The 22,737-nt window shown below is 39.4% G+C and overlaps 1 protein-coding gene across 1 annotated transcript; it reads right to left on the bottom strand.

Moving 5' to 3' along the window:
- Window positions 1-1,367: 1,367 nt before the first annotated feature.
- Window positions 1,368-9,198, bottom strand: LOC132300099 (GDP-mannose transporter GONST3-like). Its single transcript, XM_059797046.1, has 2 exons — window positions 8,672-9,198; window positions 1,368-6,049 (listed from the first exon to the last, which is right to left on the bottom strand). The coding sequence occupies exon 2, from the start codon at window positions 6,047-6,049 to the stop codon at window positions 4,919-4,921; it is 1,131 nt and encodes a 376-aa protein (XP_059653029.1). The 5' UTR covers window positions 8,672-9,198; the 3' UTR covers window positions 1,368-4,918.
- Between the last annotated feature and the right edge of the window lie 13,539 nt (window positions 9,199-22,737).

Raw genomic sequence — 22,737 nt, forward strand, 5'->3', positions numbered from 1 at the left:
AGAAGAAATACATAATCAGCTAGAGATCCCATGAGCAGCTGCTAATAATCTGAACTTGATTTTGAGCCCCATGCATGAACACCTTTAATTTCAACTGAACATCCTTGGCACAACATGGTTCATTTGCATCCAAAGCTAAAACATTCATGGGAATCCTGCATAGCATCACCACAAATAAACTAAAACAAATACACATTTGCAATCAATGACAAGTACTCAACATGACATTAAGTAGCTAATTAATGCAGGGAGATAACAAATCTATATATGCAGATTTGCATAATCAAACTTATGTGACCAGAACAGCTACTGACCATATGACCACTTTACTTAGCAAACCTGAAACATAAAATCATGGAGTCTTTTCACTAATAAAGTTCTCTAATACAGCAATGACATAGTTCTTTGAAGGTAAACATTTTCCAGGACATTACTCATAGCTGGTTTTTTTCGAAAGCCAGTAAACTGGTCTTCTCCTTGAGTTGGCAGGATTACCATGCCCAGTAAAGCTTGTTTTGCCTTTCAAAGCTGGCTAAAAGCAAATTATGACCAGTAAATTGTACCTTTTTTTGAAAAGTAAAAAAAGACAAGTGAAGGGAACTAAAATGATATACAAAAGAAAGCCTTTTGTACTTTCTAACCAGTATCTTCCCATTTTACAGAAGGACCATCACAGAGTTTATCACTTCCACCAATTTTGCATCATAACCAGTACCAGATTCTTGCACAGTTTTTGAGCTTACGACTTCGTTAGGCTCATTCCTTGCAACTGAACCGGAACTATGAGAACCAGAAGCCTTCTGTAATGCATATTTTCTACCTTTAGATGCCGTTGATGGAACGAACTGCTGCAGTTTGTGTATGAGTTAGGGTGTTCTGCAAACAATGCATTTTTAATATATAGAAACAGAAACACAAATCAATCAATGCAATACTGCCCTGCTTAAGAACATGAAGAAACACTAAAGAAAACCAAAGTGCTGATTCCTTATGGGGGATACTGTGAGGGTTTCCACACCTACATCAGCCGTAGGCGTAGGGATTTATTGTTAGGGTTACTTTAGTATTTATTGGGCATATTATTTTATTTTCGTTTAAGGTTTGCCTATAAAATGCAGCATGTAACAGTGATTTTCAGATTTCTGTTTTCCGTTCTTCTTCCCCTTTGTTCTTGGGTTTCCTCTAATGCCTCTGTCTGTTGGCCTATTTATTCACTCTCTCATTCCCTTCGTCTGTCTGCTCACCTCTTCTTCTAGCCACACATCATCATCTATCTCCTCATCCCCTGTTTTCTTTCTGGTCTTATTACATTCTTCATCAGTTTAGTATTAGAGCATTTTGGTCCTACATCACATTATTAGCATTAAAAAAAAAAAAAAAAAAATAGAGGACTACAAGAGGAGAAAAAGGTAGGGCAAGTCTCTGTAGGGTTATCTGATGCAACAGTGCCTGTCAATTCTATACGATTTTCAGTCCAAGGAAAAATATGTGGCTAATTCCATGCATTTCAGACAATAAAATCTAAAATTTGGATTAGTAATGTAACAACATATTGTGAGCAATTGCTACAAAAACTCTCAAAGATCAGTACATGAAACCACAGTACTGATTCCTTCAATGAGCATGATACACTTATATGTTCGGGTATCCATATATAAATGTTTGAAGATGTCTCCAGAGATAATTACGTAGTATCACTTAACAAAAGAATATTATCCAAGTGCTAATTAGAAATTAGTTATTTAAAAAAAATTAATAAATAAAAAAAACGCACACTTTCATGTCAGGGACTGATTGGTTCACACGATAAAATATACAATATTAAGGTCATCTTCATGAAATTCGGTCCCATCACACACTTATCTGCACTTTCATCAACAAAACATATAAAAGCATTTGCTTTCAATAACAATATTGGAATTGGACTTGAGCTCTAGCATGCTCCTCTAAGCAACTAAGATTAAGTGATTAACATAACTATAAGTAATTCAAGGTTTCACTTTGAAAATTTATAAACTCTTCTTTGCGTGGCGAACAAATATGTAATTCAAATATTTAAGTCAAATGAAAAGGGTCCACCAAAATCATAATAAATAGAGGATACTTGATACTAATAAACAAAGCTAATTATCAATAACTCTCTGAAATGCAAATTATATCATACCATTCTCTTCCATCATGTAAGCAAATGCTGCGAAAATTCCTAGGCCCTGTCTCTATTAATCAATATACTATTTTAAATCAAATTATATAAGGTCTATTCCTATCTCTAGAGTTAAAAGAAAATTACACTGATAAATTAGAACTGACGGCACCAGCTAATCAGTGATGCATATTTAGTTTAGTCTGCATACCTTATTTATGGGCATGCCACCTGCGGGGTAAAAAAAGTTGTGGTAAAAGAAGCAACAAATGGATATATAAGCAGTCTCCTCTAACGCATACAGAAAAATAATTATGGTAATTATGATATACCTGTTCACCGACTTAAGGCTTCCAGTCTCTCTGAAACTTGGCCCTGGCATTTTGTTACAAGGGAGAGTCGGAGGGATGGGAGGATGGATGAAGCATAGCTCCTATTTACCATCCATATATGATTTTCAGTCCAAGGAAAAATACGTGGCTAATTCCATGCATTTCAGACTATAAAATCTAAAATTTGGATTAATTTAACTTAACAAGGTATTGTGAGCAATTCCTAGAAAAACTCTCAAAAATCAGTACATGAAGGTAGCACCAGTGCACCACAGTGCTGATTCCTTGAATGAGCATGATACACTTATATGTTATGGTATCCATATATAAATGTTTGAAGATGTCTCCAGAGATAATTAACACTTGACAAAAGAATATTATCTGAGTGCTAAAATTAGAAATTAGTTATTTAAAAATATTAATATATAAGCGCATAATTTCATGTCAGAGACTGATTGGTTCACACGATAAAATATACAATATTAAGGTCATCTTCATGAAATTCGGTCCCAGCACACACTTATCTGCACTTTCATCAACAAAACATATTAAAGCATTTGTTTTCAATAACAATATTGGAATAGGACTTAAGCTCTAGCATGCTACTCTAAGCAACTAAGATTAACATAACGATAAGCAATTCAAGGTTTCACTTTGAAAATTTATAAACTCTTCCTTGTGTGGCAAAAAATATGTAATTCAACTATTTAAGTAGAATGAAAAAGGTACACCAAAATTGTAAGAAATAGAGGATCCTTGATGCTAATAAACACAGCTAATTATCAATGACTATCTGAAATGCAAGTTATATCATACCATTATCTTCCATCATGTAAGCAAATGCTGCAAAAATTTCTAGATCCTGTCTCTATTAATTAATATACTCTAATTTACATCAAATTATATAAGGTCTATTCCCATCTCTAGAATTAAAATACACTGATAAATTAGAACTGACTGCACCCGCTAATCAGTGATGCATATTTAGTCTAGTCTCCAGACTTTATTTATGGGCATGCCACCTGCAGGGTGAAAAAAAGAGAGGTAAAAGAAGCAACAAAAGGATATTATAAGCAGTCTCCTCTAACCCATACAGAAAAAAAAAAAAATTTTGGCAATTAAGTGGCAAGAGGATCAGATATAAACCTGTTCGCCGACTTAAAAGCTTCCAGTCTCCCTGAAACTTGGCCCCGCCATTTTGTTTCAAGGGAGAGTTGGAGGGATGGGAAGGATGGGTGGATGGGTGGATGGATGAAACATAGCTCCTAACTCACTATTTACCATCCATCCAAAATTGGATGGAAGAGAGGAGGAAAAAGAATAATAATTACTATATATAATGTGAAATAACATTATACCATTTTTGCCAAATTATATTTATGTGTAATGGTAAGAATAAATAAAAAATCTCCTTTTTCCTCTTCCCAAACAATGAAAAGTTTCACCTCCTTCTATTAATTCTTTCTAAGTAAACAAACAAAGAACGAAAATGACATCTTTCTGTTCTAGAGATGCCTCATCCATCTTTCCTACTTACCTTCCACCCACATTTTCATCTCAAAGCATAAAAAGTAACGCCTTGCATAAAATCAGCAATGAGGTTAGATTTTTCAATCATGAGTTTCTGGTCGTGAATTATGGGCTCAGATTTTTGGAAAATTGCAAGGATAGGTCCGATAGGAGGGAAATCAAATGTTGTAGGTGGACTAGAAAAGGAAAATAAATAAATTTTAAGAGTGACAAGAGTGTTCCCTGCTGAAAAACTCAATCAACTAGAGAAGCAAATCATATACAGAGAAAAGGAATATAGATGGAGTGAACATAGACCTCCATAACCCAATATAAATATAAAGGAATTATGGTCTCAACCACCTCATTTGAGTTCTAGTGATGCAGTGAATAATTTTTGTGATCAATTCACCTGTGCATAGCTATCATGCCATAATCTCAGATGCATACTCTATCTAACCATGCAACATCTGGATTACTAGATTGATGAATGAAATTCTCAAAGTTAAAAGAAAAAGTAAACATTTCATCATTTCTAGAAACAATTTATGAACCGGTAAAGCTGGACCAACCAAATAACTACCTCAACTATATGGATCATTGAAATGTTTTTTAAAAAATTACATGAAATGAATGAAAAAACTCCTAAAACATTCTTCAAAGGTTGACCAGGGCTGGTAGAGATTAAAAAAAAAAAAAAAAAAAAAAAGAAAGAGAAAAAAATCAATTATAACATATATTAGAAGAAAAAGAATAACATTGGGCATCCGGCCAAGAAGCCAATTCGGACCTGACCCCTCCCCAGATTCCAGTCATGGATATTGTGTTCAAATAGGTTTTCCAGACTGGTGAGACGCGAAAAATTGTCGCACCTAGTCTTTATCACTATTAAGAAAACTGAGAAGCAAATGTGAGAGGATTTCTTTCTGACCTCTCATTTTCCCTCTCCTGAATCTGTAGCATGCTTCTCATCGCTACTGCTTTGTTTGTTGCTTTGCATTTCAAGTAGCTCCTGTTGTTCCTCCTCATTCCCCTGTGCATTTACTTCTTTAACAGCCTTAGACTTGTTGCTTGTAGATTGCTGGTACATAATCCCACCTGTCATGCAAATCAAAAGCCCTACCGTGCCCACAAATGTTGAATACTTGTCCCAAACAACCAGATTAATGACAACTGTCAATACCTTGTTCACTATGCCAAGAACAGTAAATCCTGTTGCAGAAATTGCCTTGCGGCAAGAAAACCCAAAGAAAGAGATGGCTAAACCAAATAGACATGCTAACCCAACTGGCAAAATCACCTGAAATGAGTACCAATCTGACTCATCCGAAATTTCATGTTTTATCTTCTTCAACTCTCCCATAATAAGCAGCTCAAATGGAAACAGCATCAGAGCCTCAAGATTGTTGTACAACACAAGACCCCATGTATTCAGATCAATGGTCATGACCACATGTTTAATGTAGACAAAATATATGGACATGCTTATAAGGTATGCCAAGGCCCAGCTATAAGCCATGAGAGTGAACTGATAATCTGTTATAACATAAAGCACACTACCACCAAAGATGGCGGCAAGTGAGATCCACATCCTCATTGTCAGCCATGGCTGGTGCAAGTATAAAGTCTCTCCTAGTGCGACAAATATGGGAACCGCTGAACGAAAGACAATGAAGGTGTCAACATTAGCATGGTGAAGTAGCTCACTGTTGGTGAAAAGAGAGAGGTAGAATATAACTGCTGCTCGTAGGAACCGCCACATTGTCAAAAGATCTAATTGATCGCGTTCTATTAACTTGAGCCACCCACAGATGAGGACCCCAGCTGCGCTTGTGAAGTACTGCAGAGCAGTTAGTGCCCCTGGGTAAGGAAATTTCATGACAGCCCATTTGTTGATGATGGAGAGCAATGATGCCGAAATGCAGTATCCGCCAGCTATACCATAGACTGATGCTTGTTGAACTAAGCTACTATACCATGTCACTTGGGATTCGCTAGAAGAAGAAACGACATCTGAGCCTTTATGGGCCTCGCCATCTCTGGGATTTTCAACATCATTGGGCATCTATGCAAGAACCAAGAAGTTCTTATTAGCTTTGAAAGATAATTGGCTAGCATTAAAATTTTAAATGATAAAATAATGAATGATATAACTTCCTTTGCAGGAGATCCCATGTAAAAGCATTAGAATAATTCTTACGTTCCAAGTAATCATCATACAACATAAAACGTTAATTTTCTTTCCCATTCCCTCTCAGTGGATTTTGATAACAACTTAGATACTATTGCTATTTAAAAATATGACGGAAGTATGAGACCTAGTCTGGTTGTATTGTTAGGAATTATGTATCCCAATTGCTGAGGAAATGAAGCAAGAATAGGCAAAGTCTATATTGCTCAATAGCAGTAAAAATTTAAGACAGTAAAAGAGACCGTGGTAGTAAATTACAAATTTCGGATTCACAGAATATGGGCATTTTCTCTAAAGTGTTACAGGGACATAAATGATTATTAACAAAACAAATAGCATTGAATAATTCAACAGAACTTTCTTTTTCTTTAGGAAAGAAAAGTTAATAACAAGAATGATCACAGGACACATCCAGAAACGTTGTCACAGAATCAATTGTTATCCTAATCTGAAAGAGTTGGTGGAACTTTTTCATTTTTTTTAGCAAGTAAAGCATATGGTGGATCATAATGCTACATCTTAAACCAAACAAAAAATGGCCACTTTGCTGTCTGCATATAGAAAATGTACTTGGGTTCAGTTTGATTGGCATTTTAGAACATTTATTTCTTGTTGTTGTTTGATTGCTGGTTATTTTATATGATCAGTACCCCCTTACCATAAAATAAGACGATCAAATGATCTAGTAAATTATTCGACCTTGTATTCTTTCCAAGTTTGTGGTCTTTGTGAATCTTATGCCACTAAGGGAAGAAGCCAATAAACTTAAATCCAGCAATTTGACCTCTCACAACTATATAGAAGGATAGACATAAATCATACATACATTTATTTATTCATATCTAATTTATAAGGATAGATAATCTTAATGTAACACTTGCATTCTCATATAGAATCTCCCTGGTAAAAAAGTATTTTCGACAACTTCATATATCAAAATTGGACTTTAACTTCAATTAAAAAGGGATTTTGGCAGAAGATCAATCTTCAAACAATAATTCTGACCATCCAGTAAACTTCTAGGAACAAAAAAGTTGCTACATTAATCATTATTTTTCAAGATGAAATGGTATATTAAGCACCTATTGTTAGGAAAAATGCAACAACTTTAAAAAGTTGGGAATTACATTAAAAGGGACATTCACAAACAATTTGGTTAAACAAAAGACAAATACCAACAGGCCAGTGGCCTAGTAGTACCAAGCCCCTACTTCTCAAAAGAGAGGTCAGGGGTTCAAGCCTCAGTGGAGGCATGTGTGTGTGAGTACCAACTAGGGAAAAAAAAAAAAAAAAAAACAAAAGGCAAATTCACAAACAGGAGATCAATGCACCTAATATGGTTAAAATTTATTTCATAAGACAACCATCCACAAGCAATTAAAATTTGTCACTCAAAGGCTAGTTTGTTAAATTCAGATTCAATATTGACTTCAGAAAAGACAAAAGGCACATTCTAAATAGCAGCAAATTTATGCACCTAATATAGAATCTCAGACAGGAAATAATTTTTCACATAACCATTGAAACATACCCTCCAACAAAAGCCACAAAGACGAATTATAGGAAATAAACTTGGCATTTCATTTAGACATAAAATCAAACCTTCATACTCTGGTAAAAGACACACAAAATCCCAATATATCAAAACCATCAATGGCCTACAACGATCAAAGTAACACAATATCCAACCATCACCTTGCGGTAAACAAGTATTTTTTACAATATTATTTTCATTCTTTATCAATTAGTTAATTTTAGATTTCGAATGGCAGTGATATAATGCCAAAAATTGTGCCCAAAACTTAACATCAGATATATTCATAAATTGACAAACAATTTAAGGTAGAATCAAAGTAATGGATGACATGCAACTATGGCAATGTCACTAAACCACTAGACGACACAGTTCCTTCCATGTATTACCACATTAGTAACCTACTTAACATGGTCTATAAATGAAGGTATAAATAAAGGTCCAACTACATAATGTCTTTGTCAAAACTATTCCTGTTAGCATTCATCAAATCAAAACTAATGCATGTACATAAATTAATAGAAAATTGGAAAAATTATAAACACATTTAATGAACTCAAAATGTCAAATGTTGCTGAGGGACTCATTGAATCATGTGTAAGAGAATCAAATAAATAGACCAAATTCACCAACCACATCAACAAACAAATAAATTCCAATGTACAGAAGTAATTTAGCAATTTATACTACTTCCATAAGTTCCATCTTCAGAACTCACATAGACAACTCCTTGAATTTTTCCTATACTCTGACCTAATCAATTGCAATGTACCCAGAAATAGAAAGATTCATACTTGTATAGATTTTGTTCACCCCGTTTTCCTTTTGGTATACATCAGTAATGTGTGTATATATATATATATAAATATATGCATATGCATATATAACCCTTAAATTTAACATGTTCTAGGAAGTGTGTCTTTTGACTAAATCCCCATAAAAGAAAATGAAAGAGAGAGAACCTGAATGCTTATTATCTTGTTGGCATGAGAGAGAAGATCTGTGGCTCTGTGGTTTACCTGGAAAATATCAAAAACAGCGAATTTGAAGAACGAAGAGCAAAGAAGTGAGAGAAAGATGTTGATATTCGAAGATCGAAGATGTTTAAAGAGTAATTATTATTTGCAGAGAGAAGATGGAGAGAGAAGCGTCTTGTATTAGGAAGATACGATACGATACGGACACCCTGATACTACAATTTTTTTATAAAAAAAAATTAATAAAAATAAAAAATAAAAAAATACGAGAGGGTTAAAAAAGTGGATATATATATAAATACATTTTTTAATTAATTTTCAGGAATATTTTGAATCTAAATGCAATTATTAATATAGTGAAAAAAAAAAAAAAAAAAACCCTTAAGTTGTAGCCTTTTTCAATAAAACCCTCAAAAAAAGTGAATATATATAAAAATACAATTTTAATTAACTTTCAAAAATATTATGAATCTAAATACAATTATTAATCTAAGGACAAAGTACAGAAAAACCCTCCTTGGGGTTAATTTTTGTATATGTTATGCTCCATATGTAAATAAATAAGTCTATAAATTTTCTTACAAATATTCTGAATATTTTATTTTTAAAAAATAAAATAAGATTCTTGGAGTAATTTTTAGATTGTCTATTTCTCCCTGGTTATGGAGTGCATATATTATTTACAAGTGTATAGATTATGATATATGAATTTTTTAAGTTCGGACAACTTAGAATTCAAATAAAAGGGCATTTTAGTCTAAGTATTTACTCTTTTTACCTCTCAAATAGTCTTTAGTGAAAAAATAAATAAATAAATAAACATGGGGTTTATTAGAAAAGTCTACAAGTCAAGTGAAGTGGGGTTTGTGTACTTTGCCCTTAATATAATATAAGAGATATGTACTTTGCCCATAATATAATAAAAGAGATCGTTTCATAACAAATTAAACAAGCATTCCTAAATCCTAATCATTACTTAATAAAATTTCAATTTTTTTAAAAAATGATATTATCTTATTACTTTAAAAAAATTACATTTTAATATTTAAAACTTGTTAAAAAATGTGTCATAAAGTATTTAAAAAGTATTGAATACATGTTATAAATTAAAAAATATGTTTTAAAATTATGCACACTTTTAAGAAGTATCAGACACTATTAGGGAGTATTTGAGAACAGAAAATGATAGAATCACCGAATGATAAAGTCACCGAATGATTTTCTGAATAAGTTTCAGATCTAACGTGTTTTTGTCCACTGCATCTACTTAAATTGTTTCTAAAAAATAATTATTTAATACGTGATTAGTATAGCCAACCATATCAAATTCGGTGTTAATTCGGTGATTTCTTTTCGGTTTTTCCATCATTACTCTTTGAAAAGTATTGGTATCTGATATGTATCTGATCCGATAGTAGTATATCTGCTCTCGTAGAAGTATTTATGCTGTTACTATATGGGCAGGTTATGTAGATTTTTGTATCCAGACTCAACCTTTATTTATCCGGTTGAATTTATTTTTAGTGAGATAAAAAAAAACTTCCATAATACTCTTGGGTAGCTTTGGACCCTCTACTTTTTACGGTTTAGTATCCAACTTTATCTTAACAAAACCATTTTCAACTCGCATTTTTAAATAATCATTTAAATTCACTCAATCATGGGTGGGTTTTCTTGGCTAACAGATTGGAGTCATTTTTAAATATATCATTTATATTCACTCAATCATGGGTGGGTTTTCTTGGCTAACAGATTGGAGTCATATTTGCAATCTCTACCCCTAATCTGGAAACACATGATATATCTATAAGGGCGACCTATCATACCATAGCCATATCGAATATCGATACTTTTGTATACTTGCGGTTAAGTGTTTGATATTTCTTAAACATAATGTATTCTTAATTTTAAAATATATGTTTTAATTCTTAATATGTATATGATACTTCGATCATGATAGAGAAAAATATAAACCTACCATACCCTCGATAAGATTGATTATATTTCATTATCGTGGTTCAAGAGGGTAAGAATAATCCTATCATAATTGGAGGAGGTCAAAAGGATTATTCATATCCCCGACAAATCTGGCAACAAATCTCCTATGATCTCGCACAAGCGGAAGAAAAGATCAACCATCGACATCGGCGGAACCAATTGGATTCTAATCGACAGCCATAAATAGGGCACCAAACCGTTAAAGAATGTATGAGAAAAAACTCCTAAACAAAAGATACATAGTTATTATGTGATATGATTACAAGTACTAACTTGATCATCGGAGGGTCCTTGGCTGGCACCCCACCGGTGCCATTCGAAGTGACGTCCCTTTGTTTTGCAGGTAAACGCCGTCGTTCCGAGTCGTGAGGATTTACGCATCAGCAGTTGGCGCCGTCTGTGGGAACGGTTAGTTCTCTGAAGAAATAATAATCCCGATGCGACTTGGCTCGGACGGCAAAACGAAAGTTTTTGATCATGGAAACCTTCCCAAAGTCATCAGTTGACAACGGGTTTCCATGTTCTTATATAAGGACGAGACTCTACATCTTGATTACTCGTCTATCATACTGGGGGCAAAACAGTGGGTTACGTGATGCCACTTTTCAAAATTTGGCACGTCGACCCAGGCAGTCCAATATGGTGTTTTCCATCTAGCGATGCTTGGTCCCTTCACTATTGAGGTTTGGTCATCTAAGACTAGACTCTATCTCATATCGGGCAGCAGCCAATTACCAAGGCCAGATCGTTGAAGACTAAGGTCTGATCTTTCTGTACCTACATAAATGGGTAGGTCTCCACCCATCAAGAAGATCACCACCAACAAGGATGTCTCTACCTATTAGTAAAGCTTCTACTACTGAAGATGTCTCTAACAACGGAGTTTCACTACTCCGTCCATTCATACAATCAGGGTGGCCTTCTACACCCAAGAATGTATCGAGACCTTCAGGTCCAAGAAGGTCCAATGTCCCTCAAGATCCCATGTCCAATGAGGTCTGTATTCCCAAGCAGGTTCCTAAGTTAAGGGCGATCATTGGACCCAACGAGGTACTGACCACCAGACCGTCATCTGTTAGCCGTTGGGTACCACGCCTCTATCCACCAGGCATCAAGCCAGTCGCTGGACACTAAGCCTCTACTTACTAGACGACAGTCGTCACCTCTCTTCCCTTGCAAGAATAGCCTATCGACTTCAGATTATGCAGAATTTTGGATTGATAATCCATTGCAGGTTAATTTTTAGTAATTACTTCTAACCCAATCCAATATTTTTAGACAACTGTAAATTGTTGCAGCACCAGACACCCCATCCGTTGCATAAACGTCTATAGAATGGGTTATCACCCAAGATCCCAACATGGGGGGCAGAATAGTGGATCATACGATATCAATCGCCGATCTACATATGATGACAAGGTTTAGAAGATTGATCGTACCTTGGTACATCGAGCTAGTCGAGTTTCTAGTCTTTATACGATGGGAAGGGTACAACCCTTGGTTATTATAAATCAAGGCTTGGTTATCCAAAACCAAGGCCTAGTCAACCAAGACTAAGAATTGATTGCCCAGAGTCTACAAAGGCTCGGTCATCCAAGATCAGTGCCCGGTTACCCCAAGTTTGGTTATCAGAGACCAAGACTAGGGCCTAACTGACAAAAGTATGGTCATCAGAGATCAGAACTTAACCTACAAAGGTCAGGTCAAAAAACGATCCTCCCCCTCACGTGTTATACTTATGTGGTAATTAATACCTTTATTAAAGGGACGAGTTGAATAAAGCTCGTAAAGTTTATTCCCTTGCTAAAGGGATGGGTTGAATGATTCCCGTAATCAAATATCCCCGTACTATAAGGGATAGTAAATAGGTGTCCTGTACTACAAGGACCCGGGCTGAATGAATCCCGTAATCAATATCCCTGTACTATAAGGGATAGTAAATAAGTATCCTGTACTACAAGGACCTGGGCTGAATGAATCCCGTAATCGAATATCCCCGTACTATAAGGGATAGTAAATAAATGTCCTGTACTACAAGGACCCGAGCTGAATAAATCCCGTAATTAACATCCTTGTACTATAAAGGGATATTCAATAAAAATTCTTTATTAAAGGGGACGAGCTAGGTGAAGCTCGTAAAATTTAATTTCCTTATTAAAGGAGTAACGACCTGAGTGAAGCTCGTACAATTTATTCCCTTACCAAGGGAAAGAGTACTCAAGGGTAGAATACCCGAGGGTACTAAAAATAGTACCCAGGGGCAGAGTACCCAGAGGCGAAGTACCCAAGGGTTCTAGAAATAGTACCCAAGGGTACTAAAAATAGTATCCTGGGGCAGAATACCTAAGGATACCAAAAATAGTATCCAAGGGAATAGTACCCCAGGTATAAAATAAATAAAAAAAAAATTCCCGAGTTACTATTCACATGAATAGTACCTGCAGGAATAGTAACCCGCGAGTACTGTTCACAGGGGTTGAAAAAAAAAAAAAAAATCCCGAGTTACTATTCACATGAATAGTACTTACAGGAATAGTACCCCACGAGTACTGTTCACAAGGGTTGAAAAAAAAAATCCCGAGTTACTATTCACATGAATAGTACCCACGGGAATAGTACCCCGCGGGTACTGTTCACGGGGGTTGAAAAAAAAAAAAAAAATCTCGAGTTACTATTCACATGAATAGTACCCGTGGGTACTGTTCACAGGGGTTGAAGAAAAAAAAAAAATTAAATCCTAAGTTACTATTGGCATGAATAGTACTCGCGGGAATAGTACTCGCGGGTACTGTTCACAGGGGTTGGAAAAAAAATATATTAAATCCTGAGTTACTATTCGCATGAATAGTACCCCGCGGGTACTGTTCACAGGGGTTAAAAAAAAAATAATAAAATAAAATTTACATTCCCAAAGCTAGACGTGCAAGCTTGGGAATGGGGGGCAACTGATAGGGAAAAATATAAACCTACCCTACCCTCGATAAAATTGATTATATTTCATTATCGTGGTTCAACAGGGTAAGAATAATCCTATCATAATTGGAGGAGGTCAAAAGGATTATTCATATCCCCGACAAATCTGGCAACAAATCTCCTATGATCTCGCACAAGCGAAAGATAAGATCAACCATCGACATCGGTGGAACCAATTGGATTCTAATCGACAGCCATAAATAGGGCACCAAACCGTTAAAGAAGGTATGAGAAAAAACTCCTAAACAAAAGATATATAGTTATTATGTGATACGATTACAAGTACTAACTTGATTATCGGAGGGTCCTTAGCTGGCACTTCACCGGTGCCATTCGAAGTGACGTCCCTTTGTTTTGCAGGTAAACGCCGTCGTTCTTAGTCGTGAAGATTTACGCATCAACAGATCACATATTCGATACTTCTCAGATATTTTGACCACATATTCGATGATTCTCCGATATTTCAACCATGTATTTGGTATTTGACGTTCCTGAGATACTTTAAAACACATTTTAAATAATAAGTTTTGAACCTTAAAATGTAAGTTTTAAAAAAATAATATTACAGTTAAATTGTTAGGAAAAGTTAAAAAAATATTAAGTGATGAGTAGGGATGCAAGTTTATCTTTTTTTGTCATATCATCTTACCCGTATTATGTCGTATCCGTATTCATGCTTTCATGCTTTCCAAGAATCCCAACTCCCGTAGTTTAGTTATATTTGAAATGGTAAATTGCAAAAACTTCCTTCTATATATAAAATGTGCAAAAAAACACTCATAGGTTTTAGTATGTGCATATAAATCCCTAACATTTGAAAATATGTACAAATTGCCCTCTAATATCTGTTGACCATCAATTTTAATTTTTAACCATTTTTTAAATAAAAATCCCAAAATGCCCTTAAAAACTTAAATAATTGTGTTTTTAATTTTTATTTTATCTTAAGGATATTTAGATATTTTAGTCTTCAAATTGACAAAATGTCTTTATTTGTTCAATTTGAAAAATGTAAATAATTCTTTGAACACTAGAAGGTATTTGCATATTATTTGTATAGCATAGTGATAAATATATATATATATATATATATATGAGGAGGCCCAGGACGACATGGGCCGGATCTGACTTGCAAGCACTACATCCGGTCCGTACAGCTGGTTCAGCCCATATAAAGACACTGCCATATGGGCCGAATGCGAGTAAGCCCATCAAAGGTGACCAGGACTTATGGAAGAACAGGCCCAGATCCAGCAATCAGTCAATATTTGTAAATATCTTGTAAATATCTATAAATAAGGGAAGGAATGGAAAGAGAGGGGGATCTTTTTTGGTTGAAGTGTAAGAATTCTAGAGAGAGAAAGAGGGAATGAATTTCTTGCATCTTCAATTGGCGCCGTCTGTGGGAATCGTATAGAAGTTTGGTTGATCAATGAGGAATATCGAGTGGATTCAGACCAATTCGGTTGATCGAGACTCGATCTTTGGGATTTGGATCCAGATCTGAGCGATTGTGACCTACTCGGGAGGAATTACAATTCTTGAAGCTTTGGCAGAAGTGGCTTCAGATCTACGCAACGGCGAGTTGTTCGATTGTGGCGGGATCTGACGGATTTAGAGTTCAGACAATTCAGATCTCGTAAACGGTGAGCGAAATTCGGAGAATTCGAAACCAGATCTGAAAAATTCCCACTCACGAAGCTCAGATCTACTCGCGAACTTGAGATTAATGCCTTTACTCCGTTCAGGAATAATGATAGGTGAAAGCTCCAATCCGATGGAGGCTGTCCAGCAAACAAAGCTTGAGGAGTTGATGAACTTGATTGAGGCACTCAAAAAAGAGAATGCAGAATTGAAAGCTGGAATGCAACATCGGCAAATACCTGCGGTTTCGCATCCACTTCCGGTCGGTGAATGAGGTGTTCAATCTAATATCGCGCGTCAAGGCGAACAGGACGAGAACAATCAGTCAGCTCACCACCGTGATGAAAGGATGATGGACAATTTGCCGCCAAATGTTCGTCGAGTTGAAGATCACGAAGGATCAACTCACGTTGATCCGCATCGGGAAAGGTTCGACCGAGAGGAAGTGATAGAGGTTGATCGCCGTCGAGTAGCGTCGCCTTGGCAAAGAGAGTTCATAGACGAACGGTCGTTCGATCCGTCTTACCGGCTATCCATGGCTACTATCACTCATCGCGGTTCGGAGGGCAGAACCGTAACTCACAGAGCTACCGCTGGACTCCAGAGGGAGAATGAAGCTCTCCGATCCGCAGCTCAGACGGTTGATTCACCATTCACCGACGAGATCTTGAATGCCCCGCATCCAAGGAAGTTTGCTATGCCAGTCTTTATTCTGTTTGACGGAACAACCGATCCGATCGATCATGTGTACCATATCCAGTTGAAAATGGCCCTGAATACGGAAAACGACTCTTTAATGTGCAAATGTTTCCCTACAAGCCTGGCCGGACCGGCGCTCAGCTGGTTCAAAAACTTGCCTAGGAGCTCTATTGGTAGCTTCAGAAACCTGTGCGATCGGTTCATAAGCCAGTACTATGGGAACAAGCGCCCGCCGAAGGACATCTCGAGTCTATTCACGATGAGGCAGCACAAAGATGAACGTCTCCAGGCTTTTCTTACCAGGTTTAATCTCACTAAGAGTATGGTGATCGAATGCCACCCTTCTACAGCAGTGCAAGCCTTCAAGTTAGCCATGACACGTGGAACTCCGTTTCACACCAGTCTGGTAGTGAACACGCCGACTACTATGGATGAACTCAATGAAAGAGCCGATGGCTTTGTGCGCCTAGAAGAAGAGGAGGCAGCTAATGCTCGGACAGCGTCGCTCGTGTCAACCGAGGAAAAGTCCAAGGCAAAGATCAAGCAGAAGCAGGCTCAGTCGCAACGTCAGACCTCTTGGAAGGCAGAAAAAAGGTCCAGGGAGGAAGAGCTGATTACTCCGCTGAAGGTCACTCTGGCGAGGCTGTATCAGGAGAACAAAGATAAGTTTCATCCACCACTGCCAATTAGGCAACCCCTCGAACAGAGGGATCAAACTAAACATTGTGCTTTCCATTCCGATTTCGGTCATCAAACTAATGAATGCAGGAACCTGAGGAGGCAGGTGGAGATGCTGATAGCTAGGGGGGAGTTCGCGAGTTATGTTCAAGGTTCGGCGATAGAGCAGAATCGACCGCTGGAACAAATAAAAAGGAGTCATAAACAAAGCTCCCACAATTCACAACCAGTTCGTATAATCAATGCTATCCATAGTCGACCCGAGCCTAGTGAAGAGTCAGATGAGTTACTCCGGGCGCGCCTGCGGCAGGCGCAGATGAAGAAAAGGGTCAGCAGTGTGAATACTCTACACCAGCAGAGCCCGTCGATGCAGATAAAGTTCGACTGGACAGACTTGCAGCGTGTTCAACTGCCCCATGAAGACCCGTTGGTAGTCAGTTTAACAGTGGCGGATTGCTTAGTGCGTAGAGTTCTGATCGATCCTGGGAGCAGTGCGAATGTCATGCCGAGGGACACATTTGATAGGCTCGAGATTAAACCAGAGAGGCTCAAGCCCACTGGAAATCCCTTGTTAGGGTTCGATGGGAAGAGGGTGGAGCCCGTCGGGATGGTGGAAGTGGAAGTTCAAGCTGCAGAACGAGCTCTTATGGAAACTTTTGTGGTTGTAGAAATTCACCCCTCGTATAATCTCCTGATGGGAAGAGGATGGATTCACAGAGTCCAAGGTGTACCCTCAACTCTGCATCAGGTCATGAGGTGCCTCGGACCCGATGGAGATAAAGTGATAGACATTCGGGGGAATCAGGTCGCAGCCAAAGAGTGTTATTCCGTCACATTAAAGCATGCTGGGAAAGGGAAGGCGCCCGTCCGTTCGGCAAGCCCCAGATAGCAATTACAGGAACCTCCGCTCGAGCAGAACAGGGTGGAGGAGTCAGTCGACTTGACCGGGGAGCCCCTTCTGGATGTGCAGATCGATCAGTCCAAGCCAGAACGAACTACCAGAGTAGGTATAAGACTGACCAGAGAAGAGCAACAAGAGCTAGTGGATTTCTTGTCCCACAATGCCGACGTATTTGCATGGAGTCACCTAAACATGCCTGGAATTAGTCCCTCCGTATCCTGTCATTCCCTGAATGTCAATCCCAATTTCAAACCAGTGAAACAGAAGCAGCGAAGATTTGCTCCAGAACGTAATCAAATCATAGCGGAAGAGGTCGATAGGCTGCTTGATGCGGGATTTATCAGAGAAGTGCACTACCCTAATTGGTTGTCCAACATCGTTGTCGTGCAGAAGAAGAATGGGAAATGGCGAGTATGCATTGATTTCACCAATTTGAACAAAGCCTGTCCGAAGGACAGCTTCCCACTGCCTAAGATTGATCAAATGGTGGATGCCACCACCGGGTATGAGCGTTTAACCTTTCTGGACGCTTATTCAGGTTATAATCAGATCCCTATGGACCCCGCAGATGAAGAAAAAACTTCTTTTGTCACCGAGCGAGGAACATACTGCTACAAAGTTATGCCTTTCGGACTAAAGAATGCGGGAGCAACTTATCAAAGACTTGTTAGCAAAATTTTTAAGAATCAAATGGGTAAGATTGTGGAAGCCTATATTGATGATATGGTGGTAAAGAGTAGGAAGAAGGATGATCATCTGAAGCATCTGCAAGATGTAGTTGATGTACTGAAGCGATATGGGATGAGGCTCAATCCAACCAAGTGCTCGTTCGGTGTGAGTTCCGGACAGTTTCTGGGACACGTGGTCAACCGCAGAGGCATCGAAGTTAACCCCGCTCAAGCAGAGGCCTTGATTAAGAATGCCGAGCCAAAGACGATCAGAGAGGTGCAAGCCCTCACAGGACGAATAGCTGCATTAAGTCGATTTATTTCAAAGTTGTCAGATCACTGCAAACCGTTCTTTGACATGATTCGGAGCCATGGAAGGCAGGTCTGGGGGGATGAGCAACGACAAGCATTGACTCATTTGAAGGAATATATGCAGAATCCACCAGTCCTGTCAGCCCCAGATCCGGAAGAAAAGTTATTTCTATATCTTGGAGTATCTGGTGTCGCGACGAGTGCCGTTCTGATTCGTTGCAAGGAAGGGGTGCAATACCCGGTATTTTATGTAAGCAAAACACTGACAGAGGCAGAAAAAAGATACTCAAAGGCCAAACGGGTGGTACTTGCACTGGTTAATGCAAAAAGAAAGTTGAGGCATTATTTCGAATCCCACCCCATAGTTGTTCTAACAACTTTCCCAATCAGAACGCTTATGCACAAGCCAGAGCTCTCGGGCAGAATGACAAAGTGGGCCATAGAGTTGAGTTCATTTGACATAACGTATGAGCCGAGAACAGCTGTTAAAGGGCAAGCGGTGGCCGATTTCCTGCTAGAATGTGATGCCGAAGATACGGAAGAAGACCTTAGATGTGGCTCTTGGAAACTTTTTGTGGATGGCTCCTCTAACCAGATGGGGGATGGAATTGGGATCAAACTGCAAACCCCAGAGGGTACTTCCTTGAGCCAAGCACTCAGACTTGAGTTCCGAGCCACCAATAATGAAGCGGAATACGAGGCGTTGCTAAATGGATTAAAGTTGGCCAGAGAGCTACAGATCAAAAGTTTGACTGTGTATAGTGACTCGCAGCTGATTGTTCGGCAGGTAAATGGTGAGTACGCGACCAAGGATGACACGATGGGGGCATATCGTTCTGCCGTTCTGCATAAAGCCAAGGACTTTGCAAAGATTGAATTCATACAGCTGCCGAGGGAACAGAATGCAGATGCGGACCGGTTAGCATATAGTGCTTCGAGTTGCGGTGAAACATTGGCGAGGGTGATTCCAGTAGGAATACTGACCCAGCCATCTATTTTCGAAGAACCCTTGGACTCTGACCCTTGGCAAGTCAACGTCATACCGTATGAACCGAGTTGGATTGACCCCATCATCACCTATATTCGAGATGGCGTTTTGCCTATGCAGAAGGATGAAGCTAGGAGACTCAAAAAGAATGCTGCAAAGTACGCCATCGTGCGTAGCCAGCTGTACAGAAGGTCCTACTCTGGCCCATACTTGAAGTGTGTCACCCCCGCGGAGGCGCAGCAGGTATTGCGAGCTATTCATGAGGGTGTGTGTGGCAATCATTCTGGGGGGCGATCGTTAGCGCATAAGGCAATGACATAAGGGTATTTCTGGCCAAACATGTCAAGAGATGCGGAGGAGTTCTCTCGAAGGTGCGATAAATGCCAACGATATGGACCATTGATCCACCAACCACCTGAGGAATTGCACGTAATGGCCTCGCCATGGCCTTTCGCGCAATGGGGGATGGATGTGGTCGGTCCTCTGCCAACTGCAAGAGCTCAGAACAAGTATGTGTTACTGGCCACGGATTACTTCACTAAATGGGTGGAAGCAGAACCATATCCTAGCGTGACTCAGACTCATGTGAGACGATTTATTTGGAACAATATTATCTGCCGTTTTGGTGTTCCCAGATCAATAGTCATGGACAATGGCACAAACCTCGACAGCAGGCAAGTAAGAAAGCTGCTGGAGGAGTATGGAATCAACCAGAAGTTGGCTGCAGTAAGTCATCCTCAGGCCAATGGACAAGCAGAAATCACAAACAGAACCATTTTCGCCTGCATTAAGAAGAAGCTGGAGGATCATAAAGGGAAATGGTTGGATGAACTCCCGAACGTTCTATGGGCTTACAGAACCACCCCAAGGCGGCCGACTGGGGAGAGCCTGTTTGCAATGGCGTATGGTACCAAGGCAGTTATACCAGTTGAGCATTTGGTCCCCACTATCAGAAGCTTAGCATGGAGTTGAGATCAGAACGACAAGATGTTAAGATTGAACCTCGATATGATAGACGAAAGGAGGGACGCAGCGGCTATAAGGTTAGCATCGTATCAGCAAGTATTGGCGAATAGTCACAACAAAAGAGTAAAACACAGGGATTTTGCCCCTGGCGATCTGGTTCTGAAAAGAAAGGTGGGGATGGTCAAAAAAATGATGCCACCCTGGGAAGGCCCATACAGAATTGCAGAAGTCATAGGCAAGGGGGCATATACGTTGGAAACCATGGCGGGAAGGTTGGTCAGCAAGCCCTGGAACGCCACGTCTCTGAAGAGGTACTACCAATAAAAGCTAAGTTTCGGCTTTAATTGGATGTTGTTTGTTGTCAATCAAATACGTATGAATGAGCAAGTTACTGAAATTTACAAAAAAAATAACCTTCTTTTCCAACGGCCTGCTAAAAATTTAAAGCCAAGTGGCAAGTGGCATTCTAGCCGAGCGCCAGGCACTTAAGCAAGATAAGTGGCAGCTGGCACTATAAGCCGAACGCCAGACACTTGCTAAAAATTTAAAGCCAAGTGGCAAGTGGCATTCTAGCCGAGCGCCAGGCACTTAAGCAAGATAAGTGGCAACTGGCACTATAAGCCGAACGCCAGACACTTGCTAAAAATTTAAAGCCAAGTGGCAAGTGGCATTCTAGCCGAGCGCCAGGCACTTAAGCAAGATAAGTGGCAGCTGGCACTATAAGCTGAACGCCAGACACTTGCTAAAAATTTAAAGCCAAGTGGCAAGTGGCATTCTAGCCGAGCGCCAGGCACTTAAGCAAGATAAGTGGCAACTGGCACTATAAGCCGAACGCCAGACACTTGCTAAAAATTTAAAGCCAAGTGGCAAGTGGCATTCTAGCCGAGCGCCAGGCACTTAAGCAAGATAAGTGGCAGCTGGCACTATAAGCCGAACGCCAGACACTTGCTAAAAATTTGAAGCCATGTGGCAAGTGGCATTCTAGCCGAGCACCAGGCACTTAAGCAAGATAAGTGGCAGCTGGCACCATAAGCCGAACGCCAGACACTTGCTAAAAATTTAAAGCCAAGTGGCAAGTGGCATTCTAGCCGAGCGCCAGGCACTTGCCATAAACAAACACACGGCAAAGCTAATATAAAAGAAAAGAGAGAAAAGATATGTATGTATTGAAAATAAGTTGAATAGAGCACAACACATAGGGAAAAAGAAGTTCTGTCATTTCATTGATATTGAGCATTGAGTTTACAAAAGTGAGATGTCCATCGTTATAAAAAGATATGGAATGGAAGAGTCCAAAGGAGCCCTAGCTAGACGCCTCAGTACCAACAGCATCCTGGTCGTGCCGACCCGCCTCCTCGGCCCCATCAGCCGTCTCACCTTCACGAGGTGGGGAATCAAGATGAATGACTGAATCGTTCGGCTGGGGCTCAGCGTCAGCAGTGGCTGTGGAAGGTACCACGGTTGACGATTGAGGAGCGGTCAGAGGCAGAGCAGTAGGAGGAGCTGTGATGATCCTTGAGGAAGCAATGTCCTGGCACTCATCGAATATGCGCTCCGCTTCGGTGGGCTCTGGGTCGACATAGACCCCCAGAGGTTCGATCCCTAGATCTTTGTCGACCTCATCTGGAGTGGAACTGGTCTGTCCCTCATCCGGAACTCGGTCGGCGAAACTTTCCCGGAATCCTTGAGCATACCTAAGAGCACCGACCCTTGAGAACCGAGCGTGAAGAGCCAGCATCCCACCGCTCACTTTGCTGATCGCATCGATCAGAGCGGTACGCTCGTCCAGAGCTCTTTTCTCAAAAGCCATCCGAGCAGACTGTTCGTCAGCCAGAAGGCGCTGGAGTTCTGCCTTTTCTTCTCTAATTGATTCACGCTCAGTCTGCCAGACGCTCTTTTCAAGCTGGAGGGCGTCATTCTCATCCTGAAGGGAGTCATTCTCCTTCTTTAGGACATCTCTCTCTTGTTCAATTTTGTCAAGCCGAGCCAGTACCTCGGTATTCTTCATGGCGAGGAGGTCGTTTTCTTTATTAGCCACTTCCAGGCTATCATAAAACTTACGAGCCCTGGCGTTCCCCATCTCCACCTGCTTCTGCATGGCCATCATTCCGAACAATGTCTGCATAGGTGCACATTAAAAACGGTTAAGCCAATAGTCAGGTCGGGCGAAGGCAAGATCAAATAATATGAGAGAATTCATGAGTTGGAAAATAAAAGTCACCTC

Source organism: Cornus florida, unplaced genomic scaffold (assembly GCF_030987335.1).
Source record: "Cornus florida cultivar Cherokee Brave unplaced genomic scaffold, ASM3098733v1 CherokeeBrave_3.0.0_Hap2_Chr03, whole genome shotgun sequence".
Classification (NCBI taxonomy): Eukaryota; Viridiplantae; Streptophyta; class Magnoliopsida; order Cornales; family Cornaceae; genus Cornus; species Cornus florida.